The 25,169-nt window shown below is 35.6% G+C and overlaps 3 protein-coding genes across 5 annotated transcripts; all 3 read left to right on the top strand.

The window, feature by feature from the left end:
• Window positions 1-1,678: 1,678 nt before the first annotated feature.
• On the top strand, window positions 1,679-8,230 carry LOC139150362 (uncharacterized). The gene is made up of 6 exons (XM_070722675.1): window positions 1,679-3,827; window positions 5,477-5,700; window positions 6,124-6,180; window positions 6,651-6,824; window positions 7,941-8,094; window positions 8,214-8,230. Exons 2-6 carry the CDS (start codon window positions 5,509-5,511, stop codon window positions 8,228-8,230), a joined length of 594 nt encoding a protein of 197 aa, XP_070578776.1. The 5' UTR covers window positions 1,679-3,827; window positions 5,477-5,508.
• A 33-nt stretch (window positions 8,231-8,263) lies between these two features.
• LOC139121397 (uncharacterized) lies at window positions 8,264-13,139 on the top strand. Its single transcript, XM_070686235.1, has 4 exons — window positions 8,264-8,299; window positions 9,121-9,192; window positions 9,633-9,747; window positions 11,231-13,139. The coding sequence occupies exons 1-4, from the start codon at window positions 8,288-8,290 to the stop codon at window positions 11,347-11,349; spliced, it is 318 nt and encodes a 105-aa protein (XP_070542336.1). The 5' UTR covers window positions 8,264-8,287; the 3' UTR covers window positions 11,350-13,139.
• A 1,557-nt stretch (window positions 13,140-14,696) lies between these two features.
• LOC139121379 (uncharacterized) lies at window positions 14,697-23,617 on the top strand. Of its 3 annotated transcripts, XM_070686214.1 has the most exons (9): window positions 14,697-14,804; window positions 15,695-15,750; window positions 16,530-16,757; window positions 17,218-17,274; window positions 17,742-17,915; window positions 19,860-19,994; window positions 20,770-20,838; window positions 21,876-22,011; window positions 22,734-23,617. In XM_070686214.1, exons 3-9 carry the CDS (start codon window positions 16,566-16,568, stop codon window positions 22,817-22,819), a joined length of 849 nt encoding a protein of 282 aa, XP_070542315.1. In that variant the 5' UTR covers window positions 14,697-14,804; window positions 15,695-15,750; window positions 16,530-16,565; the 3' UTR covers window positions 22,820-23,617. The 3 variants fall into 3 exon arrangements, with proteins under 3 accessions (XP_070542315.1, XP_070542306.1, XP_070542324.1); XM_070686205.1 differs by lacking the exon at window positions 15,695-15,750 and having other exon boundaries at window positions 16,551-16,757; XM_070686223.1 differs by lacking the exon at window positions 15,695-15,750.
• The last annotated feature ends 1,552 nt before the right edge of the window (window positions 23,618-25,169 follow it).

The following is a 25,169-nucleotide window of genomic DNA, read 5'->3' as shown; positions in this document are numbered from 1 at the left end:
TCTGGCGTCTTGTCATATTTTCTGTACATGTCAGATATGGCTCTGGAGATATTATTGATCTCATCAGCTGCAATACTAGAAGCAATGAACATCATGAAACTCAAGACCATCTGAATATGTAATTTTTGTCAGTTTACCTCTGGTTAGATCATTTACCGTTTGTCAGACAAATATTCAAACTGGAAGTTTCCTGTCCAGTGAGAGTTCCTTTGTTTCATAAGGTGCAGTAAGTCTTCAAGTGGGTATTCATGAGATGTTGTTATGACTATGGTGTATGTGTTTCTCCATCTGGAAAGATGTCATCTGCAAACATTACACAAGGATACTAACTACAGCCTGTGGGTAAGAAATGCTATAGGCAATCCCTTGGTGTTCAGGGTGGCCTCAGAGATATTTACAAGTTGTCATATTACTACACACAAAGCCTGTCCAAGATTTATAGATTTCATATAATATTATTGTCATGTGATAACGTTCCTGAAATCACTGAGAAAGATTATAAAACTTGGAGCCAGTGTAGGTTAAAATTATTCTAGCATATCCAATCGCCTATGTGAATTGCAGAATTAAGTATGGCACAGCAGCAATATTCATGGAGTATAACAGTAGTATTCCTTAGTAACATTTACAGTAGAGTCAAGAAAAAGGTGCCCATGACTTCTTTTATGGCAAACTTTTGACGAAACAATTGTTATGCAGTCAGTTAGCAAAGTCCCTGCATGGAAAACTACAGTTGATATTTTGCCATATGACAGTTATAGCATTACTGGAAAGTTTTGCTTTTGGAGAAAAAATGGGGAAGAGGATAGTGCAATGAGTTTGTCATCTTATGAGGTTAGCCCGAAAATATCACCAAGTATGCAAGAGTACATTATCCAGCAGCGTTTTGTGTTGCACTTACATCTGAGGGCATACAATTAATGTTATTAACATTCTTATACATTTTACTTTTGTGACATTTGTCAAATTGGTAATTTTCGTACAAGGCTATATACTCCCTGTAGTTTAATACTCCAAGACAAGAAATTGACCATTTTAAACTAACAATTCTCTAGTGTTTAATAAGCTCAGAACCCCTGTAAATTGTATATTTTCGGAAAGCCTAGATAAAGGGGAAACATTTTGGTTACCATAGTGTCATCATTGTTTACATAACTATCACGTGTCAGGTAATTTGCATATCCTTTCAAAAATCGGTTTTCCCTATGTTTTGTTTCAATGCTTTCAGATATATGGCTGAAATTCATGTGAGTGCAAGCTATCCTACAGGTCTTCAAAAGTGTGTCTCAGAATTTTTTTAAACCTTCTTAAACAGTTTTTATGCCAGAAAAACTTTACCATAGTTGATTTCTTTAAAATTAAGCTCCAAAAAAACTAAGCAAGATATAAAAATCTGAGACACACTTTGAAAGAGCATTGTGACAGCTTGCATTCCAGAAAGTTTGAGTCGGATATTTTGAAGTATTGAGACAAAACATAGGGAAAACCGACTTTTGAAAGGTTATGCAAATTATCTTGTCACGTGATAGTTATGTAAACAATGGTGACACTGTGGTTACCAAAATGTTCCCACATATGTAGGCTTTCAGAAAATGTATAATTTACAGGGGTTCTGAGTTTATTAACTGTTAGAGAATTGTTAGATTAAAAAGGTCACATTTCTTGTCTTGGAAGTTTAATACACAAATATGAAGCATGATTAAGGATGTTTAAATCATAATTCTATTGTTCTCCATGGCAGATAATGTTTTCATATGCTTTATGTAAGTTCTTAGTTGTTGACAGCCTGTAAACAGATGCAGAAAAAATACAAACAGAATGGAATTGATTTAGAGTACACGACATTTAATTTGTTCCTCTTAGCATTTTCTCTTTGAAAACCATTGTAGTATTCCGTAACAAATTACATCTGCATGTCGGTTTTTTGATAAATTTCTGTCAATCCATCAACAGAAGTAATTGGATGAGTTTTATTGTTTTGGCAATAAATGACATTTTCCTGTCAATAAATCTGCAATTAGCACTTCAAAATGTTTTCAAAACTTTATCATGCAAATGTAATTTAGATAATTATAAGATATTAGAATGAAATAAAAGATATGTATATGTTTCATAAGTTTGTATTATATGTATGCCCCTTTCTGTGCTTTATAGAGTGACATTGTTTGAAAGAAAGTTAATGAAGTATACATATTTACATTTACTTACCTTATTCACCATATCTTGGGCATGATCCTAGGTACCTAATGAATTATTCCATAAATGGATGGTTATCGTCAGATTTCTATACTTTTACAATATTCATTGACAAAGTTTGCATAAAATACTACTAAAACAAAACAAGATGAAAAATAACTCTATGCATGTTAGCAAACTAATAATGTCTTTAACATAGGTATATAACGGAATTCAAGAGCTGCATTGTAATTGTCACAATCTTAGATTAATGAAGGAAAGATATCACTTATTTGATACCTTAAAAGTTGCAGCTAAGGACCTCGAAGTTATTTTAGAGTGATTCTTACATTTTTTACACTTGGTCAGTGATTACAACTACTTTAACATTTCAAAATGGTTAGTGTCATATCAAGTTTAGCGTTGACTGACTAGCATTGAAACCTGAAACTTCTGTCAGGGTCAGGAAATAAAATAAGAATTGTATTTAGTTGCGATTTTATTGTTGTTGTTGTTATTGTTCCAAGCTAGTTGTCATGTCCAAAGGACACTGTACATATGTATTTTCTCAGTTTGTGCAATTACAGGGAACACTTTGTAATACATTAGCCATTCGCAGTTTTTCAAACAAAAATGACTCCTTATTAGTTTGAGTGATTTCAAGAACTACCTTAATTGCATGAATGTGCAGTTTAATTCTGATCACTCCATATCAAGACTTTTATATGGTATTGATTTACGTATCTATGGAAATAAGCACATCACGATGAAAACTAAGGTCATCTTTTCAGAGTGTCACTATCATATGGTAATCTTGGCTTTTGTGTGTATTTCGAGTTCACTTGCTAATGCAACCAACTTTACAAATTCCTTATCTTTAAGTACAAATATTTTCTTCACATGGCGGAAAGCCAGTTGACAAGTGCGTAGAGAAATATAAAAAATATCTTCAGTTATATTAAATCTCGTTATTTAGTTCATATTACACAGCTACAACCATGCTATCTACATAAACTTAATATATCTGTAATATTATCAGTTTTTAGGTCTATTGTAATGTATGATGGTTTGTACAGAGGTTGTAAGATGGTCCAGGAGAGTCAAAGGAAAGACCACAGCTAATTCTGATTAAGTCATACTTTTGATCTATAAACTAGTATTTGCTGGTGCATAAATCACACCATTTTCAGCAGTAACGAATTTAAATATTTCCTCATGAGAATTACATCAACGAATCTGGTGGACTTTGCATGTTAAGCACACAATGGTGCACTCTGTTAATAATTGCGTGAACACTGAATTGATGTCTTCGCCATCATCAACCTTAATAATATCTGATGGAAGTCTGGATGATTGCGTACTTGTTCAAATCGATATCACGTCCACATCATGTGTCACAAATGTGTGTCCACGTGAAGGAAACCAGCTCAGTATAAACGCAAAACATCATGAACAGTTCAGTATTGTGAAGTGTTGCCCCTGGCCTACATTGCACAGACATTTGTACTTTTGTGGCAGATCTCCAATTGTTGATAGACATCATCAAAATTAGTTAAGTATTTACACCCGGGAAGCTACAAAGTCGATAGTCACAATCACAGCAAGAGCTTCTGTGTTGACTGTTGTAGCTGGGTTTATACGAGATATAGAAGGTAGGACTTGTTCACATTGCGCTTATGAGGTAACTTTGTTGAAGAGTGTACACAGAACACAGTTCCAGTCTGGAGGACCGTATTGACATGACAAAATGATCTCATTTTAGTTTTTTTCTATAGTGCATGGCTCAAACATTGGCCATCAAACAAGAGGAGCCCTATGTATGTATTCAAGGAGCTTTATTTACCTGTATACTAGTAACAGTGAACAGACGGTGTATAAAGTAATCATTTAGTTGTATATTCATTCGTGTTAATTCTAACGGTTGGATTCCTGGTCAAAACAACATGAGATAAGTGGGCCCTGAACTCTGGTCAACAATAGTGTGACCCACGTTAGTTGTAACCCATCTGATAACCAGTGGCTCACTGAACCCTAATCGACAAAAAGCCTTTCAGTAAAAAAGTCCACTTACTGAACCCTCAGTCATAATTGGACCGTCCAACCAATTTTCTAGTAACCCTGATGAGAATGGAAAAATAGCGCAATTATTTACTTAATTGAGAACTGAACACTATCACAGATCTTTGTTGGAAGCGTGTAGGTCAGTGGTGCTTCCACACATCGACCTGTGGCCTTATCTTTGAACAAACTCCGTGAGACCCTGTTGCCAATTAGCGACACTATTAAGCTGTGGACATGGGCACAAAGTAATGTGATTTGCTGTTAATAAAATCCCTAATAACTAAATGATAAAAGGCCCTATAATCTTGCAATGCGTATACTGTTATCACCTTGTAATTTTTGGGTTTTAGTATTAAATGCAAACTTTAAAGTATAGGACCAAACTTACGTTGGCTTCCTCTCGACCAAAGGTCTTGCTGGGCAGAGTCCAAGCGGGTGGGACCAACTTGATAAGCATTTCCACTGTCAGTATTCATTTTAACTGATCTACCATGGACAATGCATCATCAAGCAGACATAAATTGTTGTTTATTTTGCAACAGTCCAAGTCATATTTCATTTGTCAGCTTCAATTTGCATGTTCCTGTTATAGAGTATACAAACATATGTACTGATATGTCAGTTTTTTGTATTTTTTAAGGTGAACTATATTTATAAACGATTTGAAACTAATACAGAACAAATAATATGTAACTATCAATCGGGAGGGATCATTGAAAATACAATGCCCTCTTCTTTGGCCAGATTTGACAGATGAATATTTAAAAAATACTCTATGAAAAATCAACGTCTAAAAATATTTCATGAAATAATGTTTATCCCTGAGAAGAAGTGGAATGCATCCGCATACACCTGTCCAAATGACTATCACTAAGAAAGAGTTGAGTCTCTACGACTGGAATAGATATTCCTAGAGTTGCAAAACAGTGTCTAAAGCTGGAGATCTGGCACTGTTTGTCTGCAGAATACTGTTGCCTTGTAATATATCGATCATTTCATGTACGATCATTGAAATGTCAAGAACATCTCAGCTAAAAACAATTGACATTACTTTCTACTTTTTATAATTTTCTATACATCTCATGTTTTTATACATAAACGTAATGGAAGTGCATATAAAATCTTATTTTGACAGTAAGAAGTCAGATTTTTATGTTCTCGGAAAGACTGTCTCAGGGTGTCATATTCCTTGTTTTTATAGCTCATAAATAAATAAGACAAACTTTTCTTTGGCAAATAGGCAAATCGATAGAGAGAAAACATCGAGACAAGATGGATAAAGTGCCCCTTGATGACAGTCTTCCTGAGCAGAATGCTAAGCCTCCTGTTAAATCGTTAACGTTGGTCGCGATTGCCTTCACTCAAATTCTGTTGGGAGGTGTTTTAATCTACGCAGGGACTGTAGCAGTGAATAATGAGTGTTACTTTGCACACCTTGGTTTACCAATGTACGGAGGAGTGTTGGTGAGTATTCAACAAGTGGACCTTTGCAGTCTATGGGGCATGGATGGCGAGATGTTGGAAACAACGAATAAGCTTAATATACAGATTTATGTTTGGACGGATTCACGTCCTATTACAGAGTATCAGACAGTGTGGGAGTTGAATGTTGGCAACAAAAATCCCAAAGATTGTGAGGTGGCCGCAAAGCTGGAACATGCCGCTCTTGTAATATTGATGATAAGGCTGATTGATCACATCTATTAGTGACAGGATTACCTATTGGGACAGACGGTTGTATATTCTGTTCGACTATGAACACGAAAGTCTTATGTTATTTGTCTGCAGCCTTAAAGAATTCGTAAGAATACTTCAGAATCTCACAGATTTATCGAATGAAACGAAATAATTTCTTTTTAACCGATTTTGTATATCACATCTTTGCAGGCAATAATAACAGGATTCGTTGGTATAATATCGGCAATATGGAAGACGGGTAACATGGTAAGAATCATTGATTCTCCAAACGAATCGGGGCTATAAAGAGCTTGATCAACTTACCCTAGTTTTAAAAAGTCTATTTCGATTGTAGAAAGTTAGCCAATTATCTTTCTGTAACTGTACATCCATAGACGTTAAAAACTCGCTTGTTAACAAAATAAAAAAAAAGATATTTCAATACTTCTTGGCTTTGTTTTCTCTATTATACGTATATTGAATTGAAACGATGTCTCCAAAAGTTGTTCAAATATTGTGCACAAACAAGTCAGATATTACAGATCGCTCGCTGACGAAAATCTGCCGAACACACGTTTCATCTACTGCGTGATTGATTTTCGGTATAACGAGATACATAGTGAATCTTATACCATGTTTCAACTTTTCCGTTCAATTGTTATATTACCAGTTTGCGTTGATAAAACACTTTTTCATCAAACTTAAAGTCATCCCTAGTTTGCTTTTGTAATTCATAGACCTTGACCACGATGGTCTTATCATTTATGTCTGCAACATTCTGTGCTGTAGTATTAGTCACTGTCATGGCGGTGGCTTTGGATGCCGAGAATAGTTGGAAGAACGTCGAGAGATGTGAGGACGACATTCATCACAACTATTATACCTGTAAAGAGCAAGTCAATAAAACTGTGGTATGTGGCACCATCTTTTGTTTCCATGAAATTTATATTTTATACTACTATCTTATGGCAAACCTGCAGAGACAGAATCATCAGTTAGTTCGACAACTCTGTGTATGGTAATGTTGTATTGATGGTAGCATTCCTGATACAGAGTATTAACTGTGCACCATTATATGAAGATCAGGTTTATGAACATTTGGATTCATTGTAGACAATTTATCGAGGACCAGAGTAGACCCACGTATTGAGTGTGCTAAGATGGTAAACGTGAATCCAAGAAGTGCCAGTGATTGAATGAGTTACTCATCTTTGTTCCGCAACGTTTTATCAGGGATTTGTTTTACATAAAATGTACCCTAGGTTTGAGAATTAAAATGCAGTTACAACCAGGTCAATATCGTACAGAACAATCAGTTTTTATCAGCTTTGTCTGAAGAGACACTATGACTTTTAGTAAAAGAGTGTACACGTTGACGTTATTTGAGATAATCGCATTTTGAATTCATAGCCTCACTATTATACAAATTTAAATGGGGTCCAAATTTCGAAATATATCTGACCACCCTCCCCCTTCCAAATCAACATATCATCCCCTTAATTTCAAATGGACCCACTTGTATGTCCCCGAGATTATACACAACAGATTAATACAAGTAATTGTTTATTAATTTTTACTTTGTGGATACAAAGTATACAGTCTTTGGTACTCGTGCTATCAAACTCTGAACACAGATTCTAACATTTTGATATGAGGGCATCGTTGATATTCAAACTCATAGAAAAGTAGTGTCCATAGGCTCAGCATGTTCGCTAATACTTGGAGGTTGCTTATGACCGGAAAACGCATGCCAAAATGATTGCATTGTTGCCCTGAAAATTGTCCTTCCATGTGAACAATGTCCCTGCCCAAGTGATGTGTCTTGATTACATTGTAGCTGAAAATAGCACGGTGTAAAGTGAAATTGTTAACTAAGAACAATAAGGGATTTGTACTAAAAAGCACCTCTCATCAGTCTATAAAGTCAATTACATCATATATATCAATGCACAGGTAACAGCTAAAAACGTTTGAGACTCAAGTTACTAATTTTGATATATTAATTGATATTCTCTCACTCCTGTTAGCATAAACGACGGACTATTGATACTTTCATACTGATTATGGCCATATGTGAGGGAGTAGTTGCTTTCATAAATGGAATTCTCTGCAGCTTGGTTCTGTGCCACTCACTGCATAAAAACCCTATAATACTTACTCTATTAACATGGATTATTGCCTGTATTTTAGCTGAAGAGTGCATATACAGATGAATACAGTCAAGAATCCATTTTTTGTATTCAGCAAGCCTGTATTCATGTGGATTCATGTGAATTCACATGTATTATACTATAATACAGGCAACTCATTAATGTGAATTTATCTGAATTATTGGGTTTTCATGCTGTGCCACTGTTGTCGCAAGAATTGTCGCATGCAGGTTTTGGTGAGTATAAGAACATGAATTTACATTTCGAGATCTTTTGAAAACAATGTTTTCCTCAGACATCAGGCATAACATTACTCATAAAAATAAGAGTGAGTGCAAACATTTCTCACCGATAGAACACTGATAATAGGTTCTCAATAGCATAATGTATCGCGTTGATAATAAGGATTAGGTCCCTTGTGTTGGCAGCAAACTAGCAATTTTCATCTTATTGATATAGATGTATAGTTGAAAGGCACATGTCCCTATAAATGTAATTGTTATTTTCATGGACTTTCCACACGCCTAAACATCTCAAAGTACTTTATACTTACTTACCATATTTATCCATTTACCATTTTTTATTGACATGAATTAATCCATGATTTTGATATTGAATGACAGTTCTACAAAGGTTTTATAGTTAGTCAATAGATGTGCTTGAAGGAACTGTTTAAAGTGCTAAAATTGCAAAGATATATATGAAATATATTGAGCAAGTAACGGCTGCTCACCTTTACATTTGTTGGATCAACTTTTATATGGTAGTGTAAGATGATCATCAAGATTTATTGTTTGTCTCCATGTCCTTTTACAACTTAGCTCGGTTATTTAACCCCTCTTTATATGAGTGAGGATTTTTGCCGATCGGTTTTGACTGTGATGTCTTCGCTAGGTGACTGGGTGCCGTACGTTAAGTTCGAATCCGATCGAAAATCTACTGAACTTTTGCCTTCATTCGAAGATCACCAAATGTTCATGCTCAGCTGACACACAATATGCTGTGTTGAGTACACATAAGCATTATGATATATTCATACCTACGTTTTCTATGATAGACTTCTCAGATCCAATCTTTCTCAGAGGGATGTTGCAGAGATTACACACCAGTTAACAAGCCTACAACACAGGTATGTCGTTTTCCTATGCCCGTAGCCGAGAGCCTATTATAGCAAATAGTATGGAAATAACTGTCCCAGTGCAAAAACGTTCAAATAAAGGCCACTTTAATGTGTTTTGTGAGTACAAATATTTCACTTAAAGTATACATTAAACATCAAGGAACTAAACCAGTACTTCAAGGTACTTTACAGGTAACTGATTGATGAGATAGAAAGCAAAAAGCATATATAACCTGCCCGATAAGGATATGGACATGAAAAACCACTTTAGGGGATTGTGAGACATTTGGCGGCATTTTGTTAAATCTCTGTTTGACCCTTGGCACAAGACAAAAGCTAGTTAAGAGAGCGAGAATTACTGCTAACAGCATCGTGTGCCTTACTTCACAGTTTACCCAGCAGTATTTTTGGATAGAAATATGAATGTATAATTTTGTGTTCAATCCCAGATGTACATCTATCTTGGACAAGCAGATGGTACAACTTTACCAATTCCTTTGAAGACTGTACCGGCTGAAGAAGGCAATGCCATAGTTGCCATGATTCCAACCAACACAACCAAAGGTAGTCAGAATCCAGATTCATGAAATCTTTAATCATGGGTCATCTTTGGTTCATATACCTCAATATTTCAGGAAATCGGAAAGTTTTGCATCATTGCCTGTAGTGTGAATATGTTAGATTGTAGGTTTGCATCAGAATACTTTCTATTACAGAATAACCAGTTCAACTTTTCAAGCCTCCTCTTATTTCCCACCAGTCAGTTCTATAGGGTAATGTTCTTTGGGTCAAAGTACTTTAAAATGTTTGTATAAACTGCATGCTTTGTTAGCATTTTGGATTTCTGTTGCAATTTTGAAGTTTTCAATTAGATAAAAAGACATTCCAACGATAGTACAGTGGTTTGCTTTGAAGCATTGGCATTAGACGAACTAGACACATTGTCTAAATCAAGGTGTTGCCAACACTGTCAGGTGCAATTAACAGCACAGCTAAGAGGTAACATGAGTCGATCATAAAAAAATCAACTCTGCAAAAGTTGAAACATTGTCTAGCAGACGGTCAGACGTAGTCTGAAGAACACCACCACATATGTCCAAGCACTGTGCAAGTCTTATCACTTGCTTTCCGGTGTAGTTGTTTTGACTACATCTGACCTGCTGCAAGACAATGTTTCAACTTTGGCTGAGTTGATTTCTCTATGGTCGACCGGAATTGCTGCTCAGCTGATAATTACATCTGACAGCGTAGGCAACACCTCAATTTAGACAATATGTCAACTTCGCTGTATGCCAATGCTTCAAAGCAAACCACTGTAACTAGAGACATTTTATACGACGGGAATGGAAAGACATATACCTTAATTCACTTAAAAGGGGATGCTTATGTGACTATCTTTAATTTTAGCTAAAGTCCATGGAAAAGTTCATGAATTTTCACTCAGTTGTCTGTGTAACAGATGACCATGTTTTATTTTCGATACAGTAAACTGCATCCAGCATATGGTTTTGAAAATATTAAATTTTACCAGTACCTTTAAATTAGTAGTCTATTGCTTGTGTGGATTCACTTAAAAGCCTGTAGAGTGAATGAAGTTTTCATTTTATTGCTTTTGTGAAAACAGAAATTTAAGTTTTCCGGGGCATGGCGGCCATAATTTCAAATATTTGTAAATTTTATAGGGTCTGTCTCTTTAAAATCAAAATGTGCACAGTGACCCCTAATTTCATTTTTTGTTGACGTAAAAGAATGAATGAGCCCTTTCAGGCCTGGCTTACTACACCCGAATTACCTTTATACGTAGGGATTAAGGCCTTTGTTTGCACAATTGTTCAAAATTTGCATTTTTGAGTCGTCAATCCCAGTACATGAAATTATATTGAACACCTTTCTCCTTTGAAAAACTGTTCTGTACAATGCAGCACTGACAGTATCATAACTTTATATTCAATCATACCTTGTCGGATGGCATCATGACCCAAACGTCAGTATTGTACAACAAAAAACGTTCTCATGTTCATCTTGAATGTGTGTGATTTTTCCCCAGTAAATAGCAATGATTCTAAGGACATCGAGAGCCTGAGAGATGATGTTGATATTGATGCTTCAGAATCGTCACCATTACTGGACAGAGATGATGCCAAAACCAAACAAACAAACAACTGACAAGTGTTATGACATAAGTCCACGTTATCCTGACATTGACAGAGATATCCAGAGAATATATGAGTACCTGAACCTTGCATGGTACAGCATTGATAATCAGTTCAATTGAAAATTGAGGAAATACACAACATTTATTCAATGTATAGAAAGAAACCAAACAAAGATCAATATTTCAAAAGGCTGTCTGTATAAGTTACAGTTTTTTCAGTACTTTATATTAATTTCAGATTGAGTGTTACAAATGCTACATAAACCAGTACTGACAACTGTTTGTAGTTTTAACAATACGTCAGATGTGCTGATCTTTTATCGTTTGTCAGAGAGTATTTTTTTTATTTCTGTTTAGTGTTACTCTGATGCCTTGTCATATTTTCTGTACATGTCAGATATGGCTCTGGAGATATTATTGATCTCATCAGCTGCAATACTGGAAGCAATGAACTCAATGAAACTCAAGACCATCTGAATGTAATTTCTGTCTTTTTACCTCTGGTTAGATCATTTACCGTTTGTCAGACAAATATTCAAACTGCACGTTTCTTGTCCAGTGAGAGTTCCTTTGTTTCGTAAGGCGCATTAAGTCTTAAAGTGGGTATTCATGATATGTTGTGTATGTGTTTCTCCATCTGGAAAGATTTCATCTGCAAACATGGCATAAGAATACTAACTACAGCCTGTGGGTAAGAAATCTATAGGCAATCCCTTGGTGTTCAGGGTTGCCTCAGAGATATTTACAAGTTGTCGTATTACTACACACAAAGCTTGTCCAGGAAAAAATAGATTCCATAAAATATAATTGTCATTTGATAATGCTCCTGAAATCATAGAGAAAAATGATAAAACTTAGAGCCACTGTAGGTTAAAATCATTCTAGCATATCTAAATCGCTAGTGTGAATTGCACAATTAAGTATGGCACAGCAGCAATATTCATGGAGTATAATAGTAAAATTCCTCAGTGACATTTACAGTAGAGTCAAGAAAAAGGTGCCCTTGACTTCTTTTCTGGCAAACTTGTGACGAAACAATAGTTTTGCAGTCAGTTACCATTTTTCCCTGCAATGAAAACTTCAGTTGACGTTTTTCGATATGACAGTTATGGCATTACTGGAAAGTTACGCTTTTGTTGAAAAACGGGGAAGAGGATAATGCAGTGAGTTTGTCATCTTATGAAGTTAGCCCGGAAATATCACCAAGTATGCAAGGGTACATTATCCGGCAGCGTTTTGTATTGCACTGATATTTGAGTGCACACAATTAATGTTATTTTCTTAATAATAGCATTCTTATACATTTTACTTCTGTGTTATTTGTCAAATTGGTAATTTTCATACAAGGCCATTATACTCCCTGTAGTTTAATACACAAATATGAAGCATGATTAAGGATGTTTCAAACATAATTCTATTGTTCTCCAAGGCAGATGATATTTTATATGGTTTATGTAATTTCTTAGTTGTTGGCAGCCTATAAACTGATGCAGGAAAAATACACAATGGAATAGATTTAGAGTACACGACATTGAATTTATTCTTCTTAGAATTTTCTCTTGATAACCATTGTAGTTCTCCGTCAAATTACATCTTCATATCAGGTTTTTGATAACTTTCTGTCAATCCATCAACAGAAATAATTGGATGAGTTTGTTTCATTGTTTTGGCAATAAATGACATTTTCCTGTCAATAAATCTGTAATTAGCACTTCGAATGTTTTCAAAATTTATCATGCAAATTTAATGTAGATAATTACAAGATATAAGAATAAAATAAAGGATATGTATGTGTTTCATCAGCTTGTGTTCTATTTTTGCTCTTTTTGTGCTTTATAGAGAGACGATGTTTGAAAGAAAGTAAATGATGTATACATATTTACATTTACTTACCTTATTCACCATATCTTGAGCGTGATCCTGGGTACATGATGAATTGTAAATGGATGGTTATCATCAGATTTGTATACTTTGACAATATTCAGTGACAAAGTTTGCATAAAAGACTACTGAAACAAAACAAGATGAAAAATTACTCTATGCATGTTAGCAAACACAATTTCTTTAACATAGGTATGTAACAGAATGGAAGAGTTGCATTATAATCGTCACAATCTTAGATTCATGCAGGAAAGATATCATTTATTTGATACCTTAAAAGTTGCAGCTAAGGACCTTGAAGTTATTTTAGGGTGATTCTCATATTTTTTACACTTTTTCAGTGATTACAACTACTTTAACATTTAAAAATTGTTAGTGTCATATCAAGTTTACCGTTGACTGACTAGTATTGAAACCTGAAACTTCTGACAGGGTCAGGAACTAAAAGTAAGAATTGTATTTTGTTGTGACTGTTATTGTTGTTGTTGTTATTGTTCCAAGCTAGTTGTCATGTCCAAAGGACACTGTACATGAATATTTTCTCTTCTCAGTTTGTGCAATTACAGGGAACATTAGCCATTCACACTTTTTCAAACAAAAGTGACTCCTTACTTATTAGTTTGAGTGATTTCAAGAACTACCTACATTGCTTGAATGTGCAGTTTAATTGTGATCACTCAATATCAAGACCTTTATGTGGTATTGATTTATGTATCTATGGAAAATAAGTACATCCTGATGATTTAAACTAAGTTCATCCTTTCAGAGTGTCACTATCATATGGCAATCTTGGCTTTTGTGTGTATTTCGAGTCCACTTGCTAATGCAATCAACTTTACAAATTCCTTATCTTTAAGTACAAATATTGTCTTCATATGGCGGTAAGCCAGTTGGCAAGTGCGTTGAGAAATATAAAAGATGTCTTCAGTTATATTAAATTTCGTTATTTATTTAATATTACAGAGCTACATAAATTTAATGTATTTGTAATATTATCAGTTTTTAGGTCTATTTTATTGTATGATGCTTTGTACAGAGGTTGTAAGATAGTCCATGACAGTCAAAGGAAAGACCTATACCCACAGCTAATTTTGATTAAGTCATATTTTGTACCTATAAACCAGTATTTGCTGGTGCCTAAATCACACCATTTTAAACATATCCTCATGAGAGATGCATTAACGAACCTGGTGGACTTTGCATGTTAAGCACACAATGGTGAACTCTGTTAATAATTGGGTGAACACTTCGCCATCATCAATAATACCTGATGGAAGTCTGGATGATTGCGTACTCGTTCAAATCGATATCACGTCCACATCATGTGTCACAAATGTGTGTCCACGTGAAGGAAACCGACTCAGTAGAAAAACAAAACGTCATGAATAGTTCAGTATTGTGAAGTGTTGCCTCTGGCCTACATTGCACAGACAATTGTACTTTTGTGGCAGATATCCAATTTTTGATAAACATCATCAAACTTAGTTAAGTATTTACACCCAGAAAGCTACAAATTCGACAGTCACAATCACAGCAAGAGCTTCTGTGTTGACTGTTGAAGCTGGGTTTATACGAGATATAGAAGGTAGGACTAGTTTACATTTCGCTTATGAGGTAACTTTGTTGAAGAGTCTACACTGAACACAGTTCAAGCCTGGAGGACTGTATTGACATGACAAAATGCTCTCATTTTAGTTTTTTCTATAGTGCATGGCTCAAACATTGGCCATCAAACAAGAGGAGCCCTATGTATGTATTCAAGGAGATTTATTTACCTGTATACAGTAACAGTGAACAGACGGTGTATAAAGTAATCGTTTCGTTGTATAGTCTTTTGTGTTATTTCAAACAGTTAGATAGTTAAGACTCTTAAAATTCAAAGGTACTTTGTATACATTATATCAATATATGTCCAACTAGGTTCCTGGTCAAAACAACATGAGATAAGTGGGCCCTGAACTCGGATCAACAATATTTAGTCTGATCCTCATTCGTTGTAACCCATCTGATAACAAGTGGCTCACTGAACCCTAATCGACATAAAAAGCCTTTCAGCAAGTCCACTTACATGTGCAGTGATCCCTCAGTCATAATTGGACCTTCCAATCGATTTTCTAGTAACCCTGATGAGAATTGTAAAAATAGCACAATTATTTACTTAATTGAGAACGGAACACTATTACAGATCTTTGTTTGAAGCTTGTAGGTCAGCGGTGCTTCCACACATAAACCTTTGGCCTTATCTTTGAACAAACCCCGTGAGACCCTTTTTGTCAATAAGTGACACAATTAAAGTGTGGACATGGGCACAAAGTAATGTGATTGATGCTAACAAAATCCCTAATAACTAAATGATAATCTTGCAATGCGTATACTGTTATCACCTTGTAATTTTGGTGTGTTTAGTATTAAGTGCAAACTTTCTGAACTTTAAAGTAAAGGGTCAAACTGACGTTTGCTTCCTCTCGACCAAAGATCTTGCTGGGCAGAGTCCAAGCGGGGTGGAACCAACTTGATAAGCATTTCTACTGGTCAGTATTCATTTTAACTGATCTACCATGGACAATGTATCATCAAGCAGATAGAAATTCGATTTTGTTGTTTATTTTGCAACAGTCCAAGTCATATTTCATTTGTCAGCTTCAATTTGCGTGTTCCCGTTATAGAATATATAAACATATGTACTGATATGTCAGTATTTTGTATTTTTTAAGGTGAACCATATTTGTAAACAATTTGAAACTGATACAGAACAAATAATATGTAACATTCAATCGGGAGGGATCTAGAAAATACAATGCTCTCTTCTTTGGCCAGATTTAACAGATGAATATTTAAAAAATATTCTATGAAAAATCAACGTGTAAAAATATTTTATTAAATTATGTTTATCCCAGAGAAGAAGTGGAATGCATCCGCATACACCTGTCCAAATGACTATCACTAAGAAAGAGTTGAGTCTCTACGACTGGAATAGGTATTCCTAGAGTTGCATAACAGTGTCTAAAGCTAGAGATCTGGCACTATTTTTCTGCAGAATACTCTTGCCTTGTAATAGATTGATCATTTCATGTATGATCATCGAAAAGTCAAGAACATCTCAGCTTAAAACAGATCTTACAATTGACATTACTTTCTACTTTTTGTAGTTTTCTATACATCTTAATTTTGTATACATTAAACGTACTAGAATTGCATATAAAATCTTGTTTTGACAGTAAAAAGTCAGATGTTTTATGTTCTCCGAAAGACTGTCTGAGGGTGGCATATTCAGCGTTTTTCAGCTCATAAATCTATTTTCTCTCTTAAGACAAACTTTTCTTTGGCAAAGGCAAATTGAGACAAGATGGATAAGGTGCCCCTTGATGAACATGTTCCTGAGAAGAATGCTAAGCCTCCTGTTAAATCATCAACGTTGGTCGCGATTGCCTTCACTCAAACTCTGTTGGGAGGTGTTTTAATCTACGCAGGGACTGTGGCGGTGAAAACTGAGTGCTACTTTGCTCACGTTGGTTTACCAATGTACGGTGGAGTGTTGGTGAGTATTCAACAAGTGGACCCTGGCAGTCTACGGGGGCGTGGATGACGAGTAGTTGGGAACAACGAATATAATATACAGATTTATGTTTGGACGGATTCACGTGCTATAACACAGTATCAGACAGTGTGGGAGTTGAATGCTGGCAACAAAAATCCCAAAGATTTTAAGGTGGTCGCAAAGCTGGAACATGCGGCTCTTGTAATACTGATGAAAAAGCATATTGATCACATCAATGAGTGAATTGATTTTGAAGAGTACAAAGGTTTAACTTTAATTGTGACAGGATTACCCATGGGGACAGAGGGTTGTATATTATGTTCGACCATGAACACGAAAGTCTTATGTTATTAGTCTTCAGCCTTAAATAATTCGTAAGAATACTTCTGAATCTCAGAGATTTATTGAATAAAACGAAATAATTCCTTTTTAACCGATTTTGTATATCACATCTTTGCAGGCAATAATAACAGGATTGATTGGTATAATATCGGCAATATGGAAGACGGGTAACATGGTAAGAATCATTGATTCTCAAAACGAATCAGGGTTATAAAGAGCTTGATCAACTTACCCTAGTTTTAAAAAGTCTATTTCGATTGTAGAAAGTTAGCCAATTGTCTTTCTGTAACTGTACATCCATGAACGTTCAAAATCCGCTTGTTAACAAAATCGAAACAAATATATTTCAATACTTCTTGGCTTAGTTTTCCCAATTATCCGTATTTTGAATGGAAACGATGTCTTCCAAAGTTGTTCAAACATTTTGCGCAAACAAGCCAGATATTACAGATCGCTCGCTGACGAACATCTGCCAAACACACGTTTCATCTACTGCCTGATTGATTTTCGGTATGACGAGCTACATAGTGAATCTTATACCATGTTTCAATTATTCCGTTCCATTGTTATATTACCAGTTTGCGTTGATAAAACTTTTCATTAAACTTAAAGTCATCTTTATTTGACTTTTGAAATTCACAGACCTTGACCACGATGGTCTTATCATTTACGTCTGCAACATTCTGTGCAGTAGTATTAGTTACTGTCATGGCCGTGGCTTTGGATGCCGAGGATAGTTGGAAGTACTTCGAGAGATGTAAGGACAGTCATTACAACTATAATTATACCTGTAAACAGCAAGTCAATAAAACTGTGGTATGTGGCACCATCTTTTATTTTCATGAAATTTACATATTATACTTCTATCTTATGGAAACCAGCAAAGAAAATAAATCTTCAGTTAGATCGATAACTCTGTTGATGATAGTGTCGCATTAATAGTAGTATATCTGATACAGAGTATTAACTGTACACCATTATTAGGATCAGGTTTACGAACTCTGGATTTATGGTGGACAATTTATCAAAGACAAAAGAATACCCACGTTTTGAGTATTAGCAAATGGTAAACGTGGGCTTAAGCGGTGCCAGTCATTGGATGAATTGGTACTCATGCTTGTTCCGCCAAATTTTAAATACCCCTTATCTAGGCTTTTGTAACATAGAGGTACACTAGGTTTGAGAAAAATAAGAGAAATTAGACCAAAACACACCCCCGAATTAACAAAAGCTAGGAGAGGGAGATGTCATATGAAAATACAGTTACAGTCAGGCCAATGCATTAAAGAACAATGTGATTGTTAAGTACATCAATATAGCCTTTTGTTGTGTGTACAAGCTTATCTTTCTCACCTAAAGCGACACTATAGATGTTTGTACAAGGTGTACATGTTGACATTATTTTTTATCATATACCCATGACCGTATCCGTGTCTCCTCTGACGCGTCGTGACGTGGAACGTAAAACATCGGTCTGATACGGCACGTTATACGTCATCAATTGTTGTTTATTTCCGATTTTGATGTCATGATGTTCATCTTGCATTTAACGATCAAATCCATCTTTTTCACTTCAATCAAAATTTACCGATATAAAACGAAACATATTACTAGTACATATGAATTTAACGTTCCTTTATTTCAGATCTAAAGAGAGTTACAGGACAGGTTGTTGTAGAAAATTAAAAGTTGATGTTTACAATCTGTTGTATTTCGCGCTACTTCGTCGTTCCTGTTCACGTCAGCCATGTTTCAGCAAGAGTTATTTAAGTGAATTCAAACTTACAATATTGTCCATGTAATAATTATCCACCAGAACACCGGGACGGTGACCAGAATAAGTAAATTGGCTCCATTCCTTTTCTGAACTGTGGTAAATTGCGCTGAAATAATCCTGTTTAGACTGTATACAATCGACACGATGCGATCGACGACTTGATCAGCTGTTGTAAAAAACATGTATCAATGCGCTCCGACCAGATATAAAAACATAGTCCCTTCGAAAGACTGACAAAAAGTTATAAAATTTCTTTAATTTTAATTAGCTTTTACATAAATTTACGGTCATGGGCATATGATAAATCGGTTATCCCACGATATCAGCGCTTGGTTGGGACGCATTGCCACTCGTGAGGGTGCGCGCCGCATCACACTCGTCTTCGACTCGTGTGATGCGGCTCGCACCCTCACTCGTGACAAAACGTCCCAACCAAGCGCTGATATCGTGGGATAACCTCATATTATATCCTCTCTTCCCTCAGCAAATCAGATTATAGACAGCATTTTACAACGGCCACATGTTGAATAATTGTTACTTTGTGGGTACAAAGTGTAAATTCTTTGTTACTTGTGTTATCAAATGAACATAGATTAGTTTATCACATTTTGATATGAGTGCCTCATTTATATTCATTGACGTAGAAAAAGTAGTGTCCATGGGATCAGTCAGTTCGCTAATAATGGGAGCTACTTAATGACTGGAAAACATTGTGCAAAGCTGAGTGCACTCTAAACCTGCAAACTATCCTACCATGTGAACAATGTCCCTACTCATGTAAAGTATCTTGACTACACTGTAACTAAATATATCATGGTGTAAAGTGAAAGTGTTTACTAAGAACAATGATGCATTTCTCATCAGTGTAAGTCTATTACATTATGCCAATGCACAGGTCATAGCTAAAAACTTTTGAGATTCGAGTTGCCACTTTAGATTATCGGAAATGTTGATATTAATTGGTCTTCTTTCACTCCTGTCAGCATAAACGACAGGCCATTGATACTTTCATACTGATGATGGCCGTATGTGAGGGAGTGATTGCCTTCATAAATGGGATTCTTTGCAGCAGGGTTCTGTGTCAATGCCGCCGCAAGAAATGTTGCATGCAGGTTATGGTGAGTATACTAACATAAATATACATGTCTGTTATTTTTGAAAAAAAAAATGTCTTGCTAAATTATCAGGAATAACATTACCCATAGGAGTAAGTGCAAACACTTCAAGGAAGTTACACTGATAATAAGTTCTCAATTGCATGATGTGTCGAGATGATAGCATCGATTAGGTTTTTGCAACAAACGAGAAATTGTATCATATTGATATAGATCTATAGTTGAAGTTCGTCACATTCACAGTCAGTCTTTTCCCGTTTTGCTTACTACAGTTTGGAGGTAACCGTAGGCCTGGGTAGGCAACTTTGGAAAGATACATGTCCGTTTAGATCTGATTGTTATTGCCATGGAATTTCCACACGCCAGGGCATCTTCTCAAAGTACATTATCACAGTGCTTACCTACTCTATCATCCATTTCCCATTTTCCATGGACATTAATTAAGCAACATAGTCAATATTAAATAACACTTTACAAAGACTTTATGGTTAGTCATTAGGCGTGCTCGAATGAACTGTGTACAGTGCAAATTTCCAAAGACCAGTTTAGAAAAGGCTTATATAAAATATTTTAGTAGGTGAAGGCTGCTTTGCTTAAATTTGTTGTATCAACTTTATAAGGGAATGTAAGATTATCATCAAGATGTATTGATTTTTCTAGTCGACCTTTTGACTTCCTTCTAAGATCACCAAATGTTCATGATCAGTTGACACACGATACACTGTGTTGATTATACATGAGCATTATGAATTATTGATACTTAGTATTTCTACAACAGACTTCTCAGATTCGATCTTGCATGAAGGGATGTTGCGAAGATGGCACATCATGCTGCAAGCCTACACAGGTATTGTGTTTTCTTATGCTCCGTAAACGGGGGCCTGTTAAAGCAAATAATGGTTGACGCAAATAATTGTCCCGCTGCCAAAACGTTACGTTCAAAAAGACAACTTTTATATGTTCTGTATTCTTTCAATGTCACACTGTATCGCCACACACATTTTCGCATTCTACATTTTTGCTTTTAATGAGCATTCGAAGCATGGACAAAAGTTCCGTCTTTTTTCGTTCTGGGAGTTTAAATTTAAATGTACTATACGTTAACCTTACACATTACACTTTTACAAACATACCGGTAATATGGGTTAGAACCTTGAAGACATATTTTTATCCATATTCGTATACGTATTAGAATTGACCAGTAACCAGTTTGTTTTTCCTGCTTACATAAAGCAGTTGAGAAAAGTACATTCTTTTAGCTTTTTTGTGCAAAGAGTTTAAAGTTGAGGTATTGTGCATCTCGATGGCAGATATTCGGACTCTCAACATTTACCATCTTTTTCTGGTATCATGTGTAGGGGCTCATATTTACCGTCCTAGGTATGTGAAAATCAACAATTCAATTTTTCAACATAACGTCAACACATGGATGGCGGCCATTTTTTATTTCAAATATCGGTAAATATTGGGTCATTGGTTTCTCTAGTACCACAATTTGCACGATGAGCCCCGGGTTTTTATTTAGGATCTTAAAATCTCAAAACATGTACACGCCACAAAAAGTAAATATTTACATTTAAGCTAGTTACTGTACACGTATAAGCTAAACCTTGAGTCTGCCTTTTGATTGTCAAAGGGCTTTATATGGTTGTTGAAACTCTAAGCGTTTTTATTATTTTTTCCTTGTGTATTTGTTCAAGGTTGCGAGGTTTCAAGGAGTAAAGCACTTTTTACTGAACTATGTTTGGATTATTTTAACACGTGTTAGACTCGCGAAAGATAATCAGCAATACCTTGAAGTTTTTATTTTCAAAGTTAAATTTATAGGTGACTTCAAGCAGAAATTAATATTCAGCAGCATGTATTGTGAAATTTCTTTCTCAGATGAACGTCTATCTTAGCCCTCCACCTGGTTCACTTGAGCCATCCCAGATTTCATTGAAGACTATGCCAACTGGAGAAGGCAATGCCATGATCGTTACGATACCAACTGATACAATAAATGGTAACCCCAATCTAGGTACGTGCACTCTTAAACCACTAGAGAAAATATATAAATGAACAGCAGCGCTCAGGAAATACAAAATGTCTTTCACCTGAAGTTATGTCTTTGTTCATGTAGTACTTGGCTGATCACCAAATGCACTGATGCATTTATGTTTATATCGTATAAGGTTGATAATGTTCGGGAGAAAAAGTTTCTAGAAAAGTGCCATGTTGAAAGGATGTTAGTTTCCTCTTTCTTTGCATGGTACATGCTTTACTTTCTGAAAAATACTGTGGTACTTCCTCCTATTTAGAAACTTTAGTAATGGTAGTATTTCATGTCATCAATTTTGTTAGACGACCGTTAGCTTCTGTTTCTACATTTAATGTTTTGTTTGAGTAGAATTCGTCATGGAGACAGTTTTTGCTTTGCTGCAATGTCGACTCATTTTGAAGTCTGCGGAGAAAACCCTGATTTCACTCTCTAATATAAAAAAGAAAGGCTTAACATTTCTGTGAGAAAAGCCTGAGCAAAAGTTTATTACTTTTTTTCCAAGCAATCCATTATATTAAATAACGTGGAACAACTTTCACTAAAGTAACTGTCGATAATATGTTGTTTTGACTCTCTAATTGTTCCTTGCATTTATTTATTTTCCAACATAAGATGTTGAATTGCATTGTGGTCTAATTATTGTATCTGAACCTTTCAACTACGAGTTACTCATTTTTCATGTATGTATGATTTGTTCAAAGTAAACTGTGGTGTGTCTAAGGACATCGAGAGCCAGGAAGAAGATAATGATATGGATGCTTCAGAATCGTCACCATTACTGGACTGAGATTATGCCACGACCAAACCAACAACTACTGACAAGTGTCATCATAACCATTTTTCATGGAATTGACAAAGTTAATTAGTAATACTGCGCTTTTTTGTGTGGTGTCTGACTTACCATGATTGTTAATCAGCCCAGATAATATATCGAAATTTAAAGAAAGGAATGCCAGGAACATACACTGTGTATATCTAAAGGGATCGAAAACAAACATCAAGTTAAGGCTTTTCAGAATATTGCATTGTTTTCATTTTCTAAGATTGTTTTCTTACAACCATTATTGGCTTTGGACGGCAAAACGATGTGCCCGCACTTGTCAGTTTTCACTATCCGGGGGTTAAGAAGTATCAAAAAAAGAACTATTTTGTAACTGATAATATCGGCTTGTCTAGAAGTTTGCTGTCAAAACAATCGACAGGAAACAAATTAGTTGACGCTATATGCAAATCAGGTTGGAAACAAGTTAAATTTTTGCAAGCAAAAACTAAAATAAAAGTGGGAATCGTGACAAATTACACGCAAATCAACTCTAATGGCACACGGACCTGAATACTGACATTGCACGAGTTACTTGAAAAGAGAAATCACGTACAAAACTACAATATAGATATGCAATGTTACTGTTCGTAGTTTTTCACGGGATTCCTTTCCACTTAACTAGTGCTATGTCAATATTCTGGTCCTAATACCAAAGTCGATTTCCGTGTAATTTTTCATGAATCTCAACTTTTCTTCCTATTTTTTTTGCAAAAAATTAACTGATAACCAGATTTGAGTGTAGTGGAGTCTCAACGAACTTGTTGCCTGTTGATCGTTTTGACAGCATACGTCTAGACAAGCTGACGTTATCAGTTACAAAAGAGCTCTTGTGTTGACTTTTATTAGACCCCCTTGACAGTGAAAACTGATAAGTGCGGGCAGTTTAAATGTCGTTCAGATCAATCGTTCGGTGGTCAAAATCCAGTAATGGTAGTAAATGGCATCGGTCAAAAATTTCTTCATTTTCGACCAATTCTGACGGGAGTAGCACGCTTGCAGGGTACACTTACCTGTCCCTGACACCTGATACCACCTCTTAGTATGATTGATTGAGCCCAAATTAATATTGTAAACAACAAATGCGTCATGGACCTGGTATGTTCTACCATAGACAGTAGAGAAATTCAACTGTGTATGGTTCTACCTTGTATGTCTTTGATTATCTGACCAGTTTAATACCATATTTGCAGGTTTACATGCATGTACCAATGCGAAAAAGTTCAAAGTTCTGTATTCATATTATTCTCACAGCAAAAAATTCGTATAGCTTGATATAACGAAATTTTAAGAGTGCTCAAATCAATGCGATAGTTGACATGGAGCCTGATTGAAATATAGGTATCAATGTTAATTTCATATTTGGTTGTAATTCGAGAATCACGACAAACACTAGATTTCTTTTTTTTATTAATTTCAGTGAATTTATCATATGCTAGGCTGTCACCTTACAATCTGAATAAAATTAATAAACATTTTATCGGTTGTTTGCTTTTTTTATTGTCAGCTAACACGTATAACAGATGTAATGGTTGATAAAATGGTCTAGGACAACGAACCTACAGAAGGATCACTAATCTGATTTGAATTCTGATCAGATTCGTTAAAAACGCAATTGTAAATAGATTAATTATGAGCTTTTCTCTGATTAATCACAGAGGAACATAGACAGAGTGGCAACACTTGCATGCCTTATGTTCCATGGTCGTCTCGGTAGACAATTGGCTTTTATATTAAAATGAGCTTTAAAGGTGTTAAACTTTGGTTGATAATTACACGAGATTATGCGAAAAATACGACGAGATGGCATCGTACTGCCAGTCGCGTAGCAACCATAGTTACTTTGTGAGCTCTCAGGCAAGAAACACTCCTTCACGCCAATCAAAACATAACACGCCAGCAGTTTCATAAACATGTCCTCCCTTGACGCACGTGTAAAAGACAGTATGACTGACCGTAAACCATTGAGTAAAACCCGACAGTATCGATAAAAGACTTTCAAATTGTGGTTCAAACACACTCATTATATATTCATAAAAATATGAGAGGAATTTTTAAACAGTAAAACTCACTTTTCTGAAGCTCAGAACACTCCCGTTTTCGCCAACACGTCAATTCTGCTCAGCACCACACGACAACAACAACACAAACTTTGCCGAACATACTTTCGCTTAACGATTGGCGAAAATCCGAAAATTACCGAAGGATTCATGGTCGGCACTCTTCGGAAAAGAGGGGCGAGAGCAACCTGATGGGTACGTAACCGCTTCACGCCTTAAACAATACCCGTTGCCACTCTATCAATGTTTTCTCTGAT

The sequence above is a fragment of the Ptychodera flava genome, chromosome 2 (assembly GCF_041260155.1).
Source record: "Ptychodera flava strain L36383 chromosome 2, AS_Pfla_20210202, whole genome shotgun sequence".
Classification (NCBI taxonomy): Eukaryota; Metazoa; Hemichordata; class Enteropneusta; family Ptychoderidae; genus Ptychodera; species Ptychodera flava.
The sequence above is the reverse complement of the archived record's forward strand: the minus strand, read 5'-3'. Positions and strand labels throughout refer to the sequence as shown.

Bases quoted from the DNA above. Each gene is read 5' to 3' on its own strand.
- LOC139150362 (XM_070722675.1), top strand. From the start codon at position 5,509: ATGGATAAAGTGCCCCTTGATGACAGTCTTCCTGAGCAGAATGCTAAG. The intron at 5,701-6,123 runs GTGAGTATTCAA...ACATCTTTGCAG, and splicing joins CAATGTACGGAGGAGTGTTG to GCAATAATAACAGGATTCGT. The intron at 6,825-7,940 runs GTATGTGGCACC...CACTCCTGTTAG, and splicing joins AGCAAGTCAATAAAACTGTG to CATAAACGACGGACTATTGA.
- LOC139121379 (XM_070686205.1), top strand. From the start codon at position 16,566: ATGGATAAGGTGCCCCTTGATGAACATGTTCCTGAGAAGAATGCTAAG. The intron at 20,839-21,875 runs GTATTGTGTTTT...TTTCTTTCTCAG, and splicing joins CATGCTGCAAGCCTACACAG to ATGAACGTCTATCTTAGCCC. The intron at 22,012-22,733 runs GTACGTGCACTC...ATTTGTTCAAAG, and splicing joins AAATGGTAACCCCAATCTAG to TAAACTGTGGTGTGTCTAAG.
- LOC139121397 (XM_070686235.1), top strand. The intron at 9,193-9,632 runs GTATGTCGTTTT...GTTCAATCCCAG, and splicing joins TTAACAAGCCTACAACACAG to ATGTACATCTATCTTGGACA. The intron at 9,748-11,230 runs GTAGTCAGAATC...ATTTTTCCCCAG, and splicing joins TCCAACCAACACAACCAAAG to TAAATAGCAATGATTCTAAG.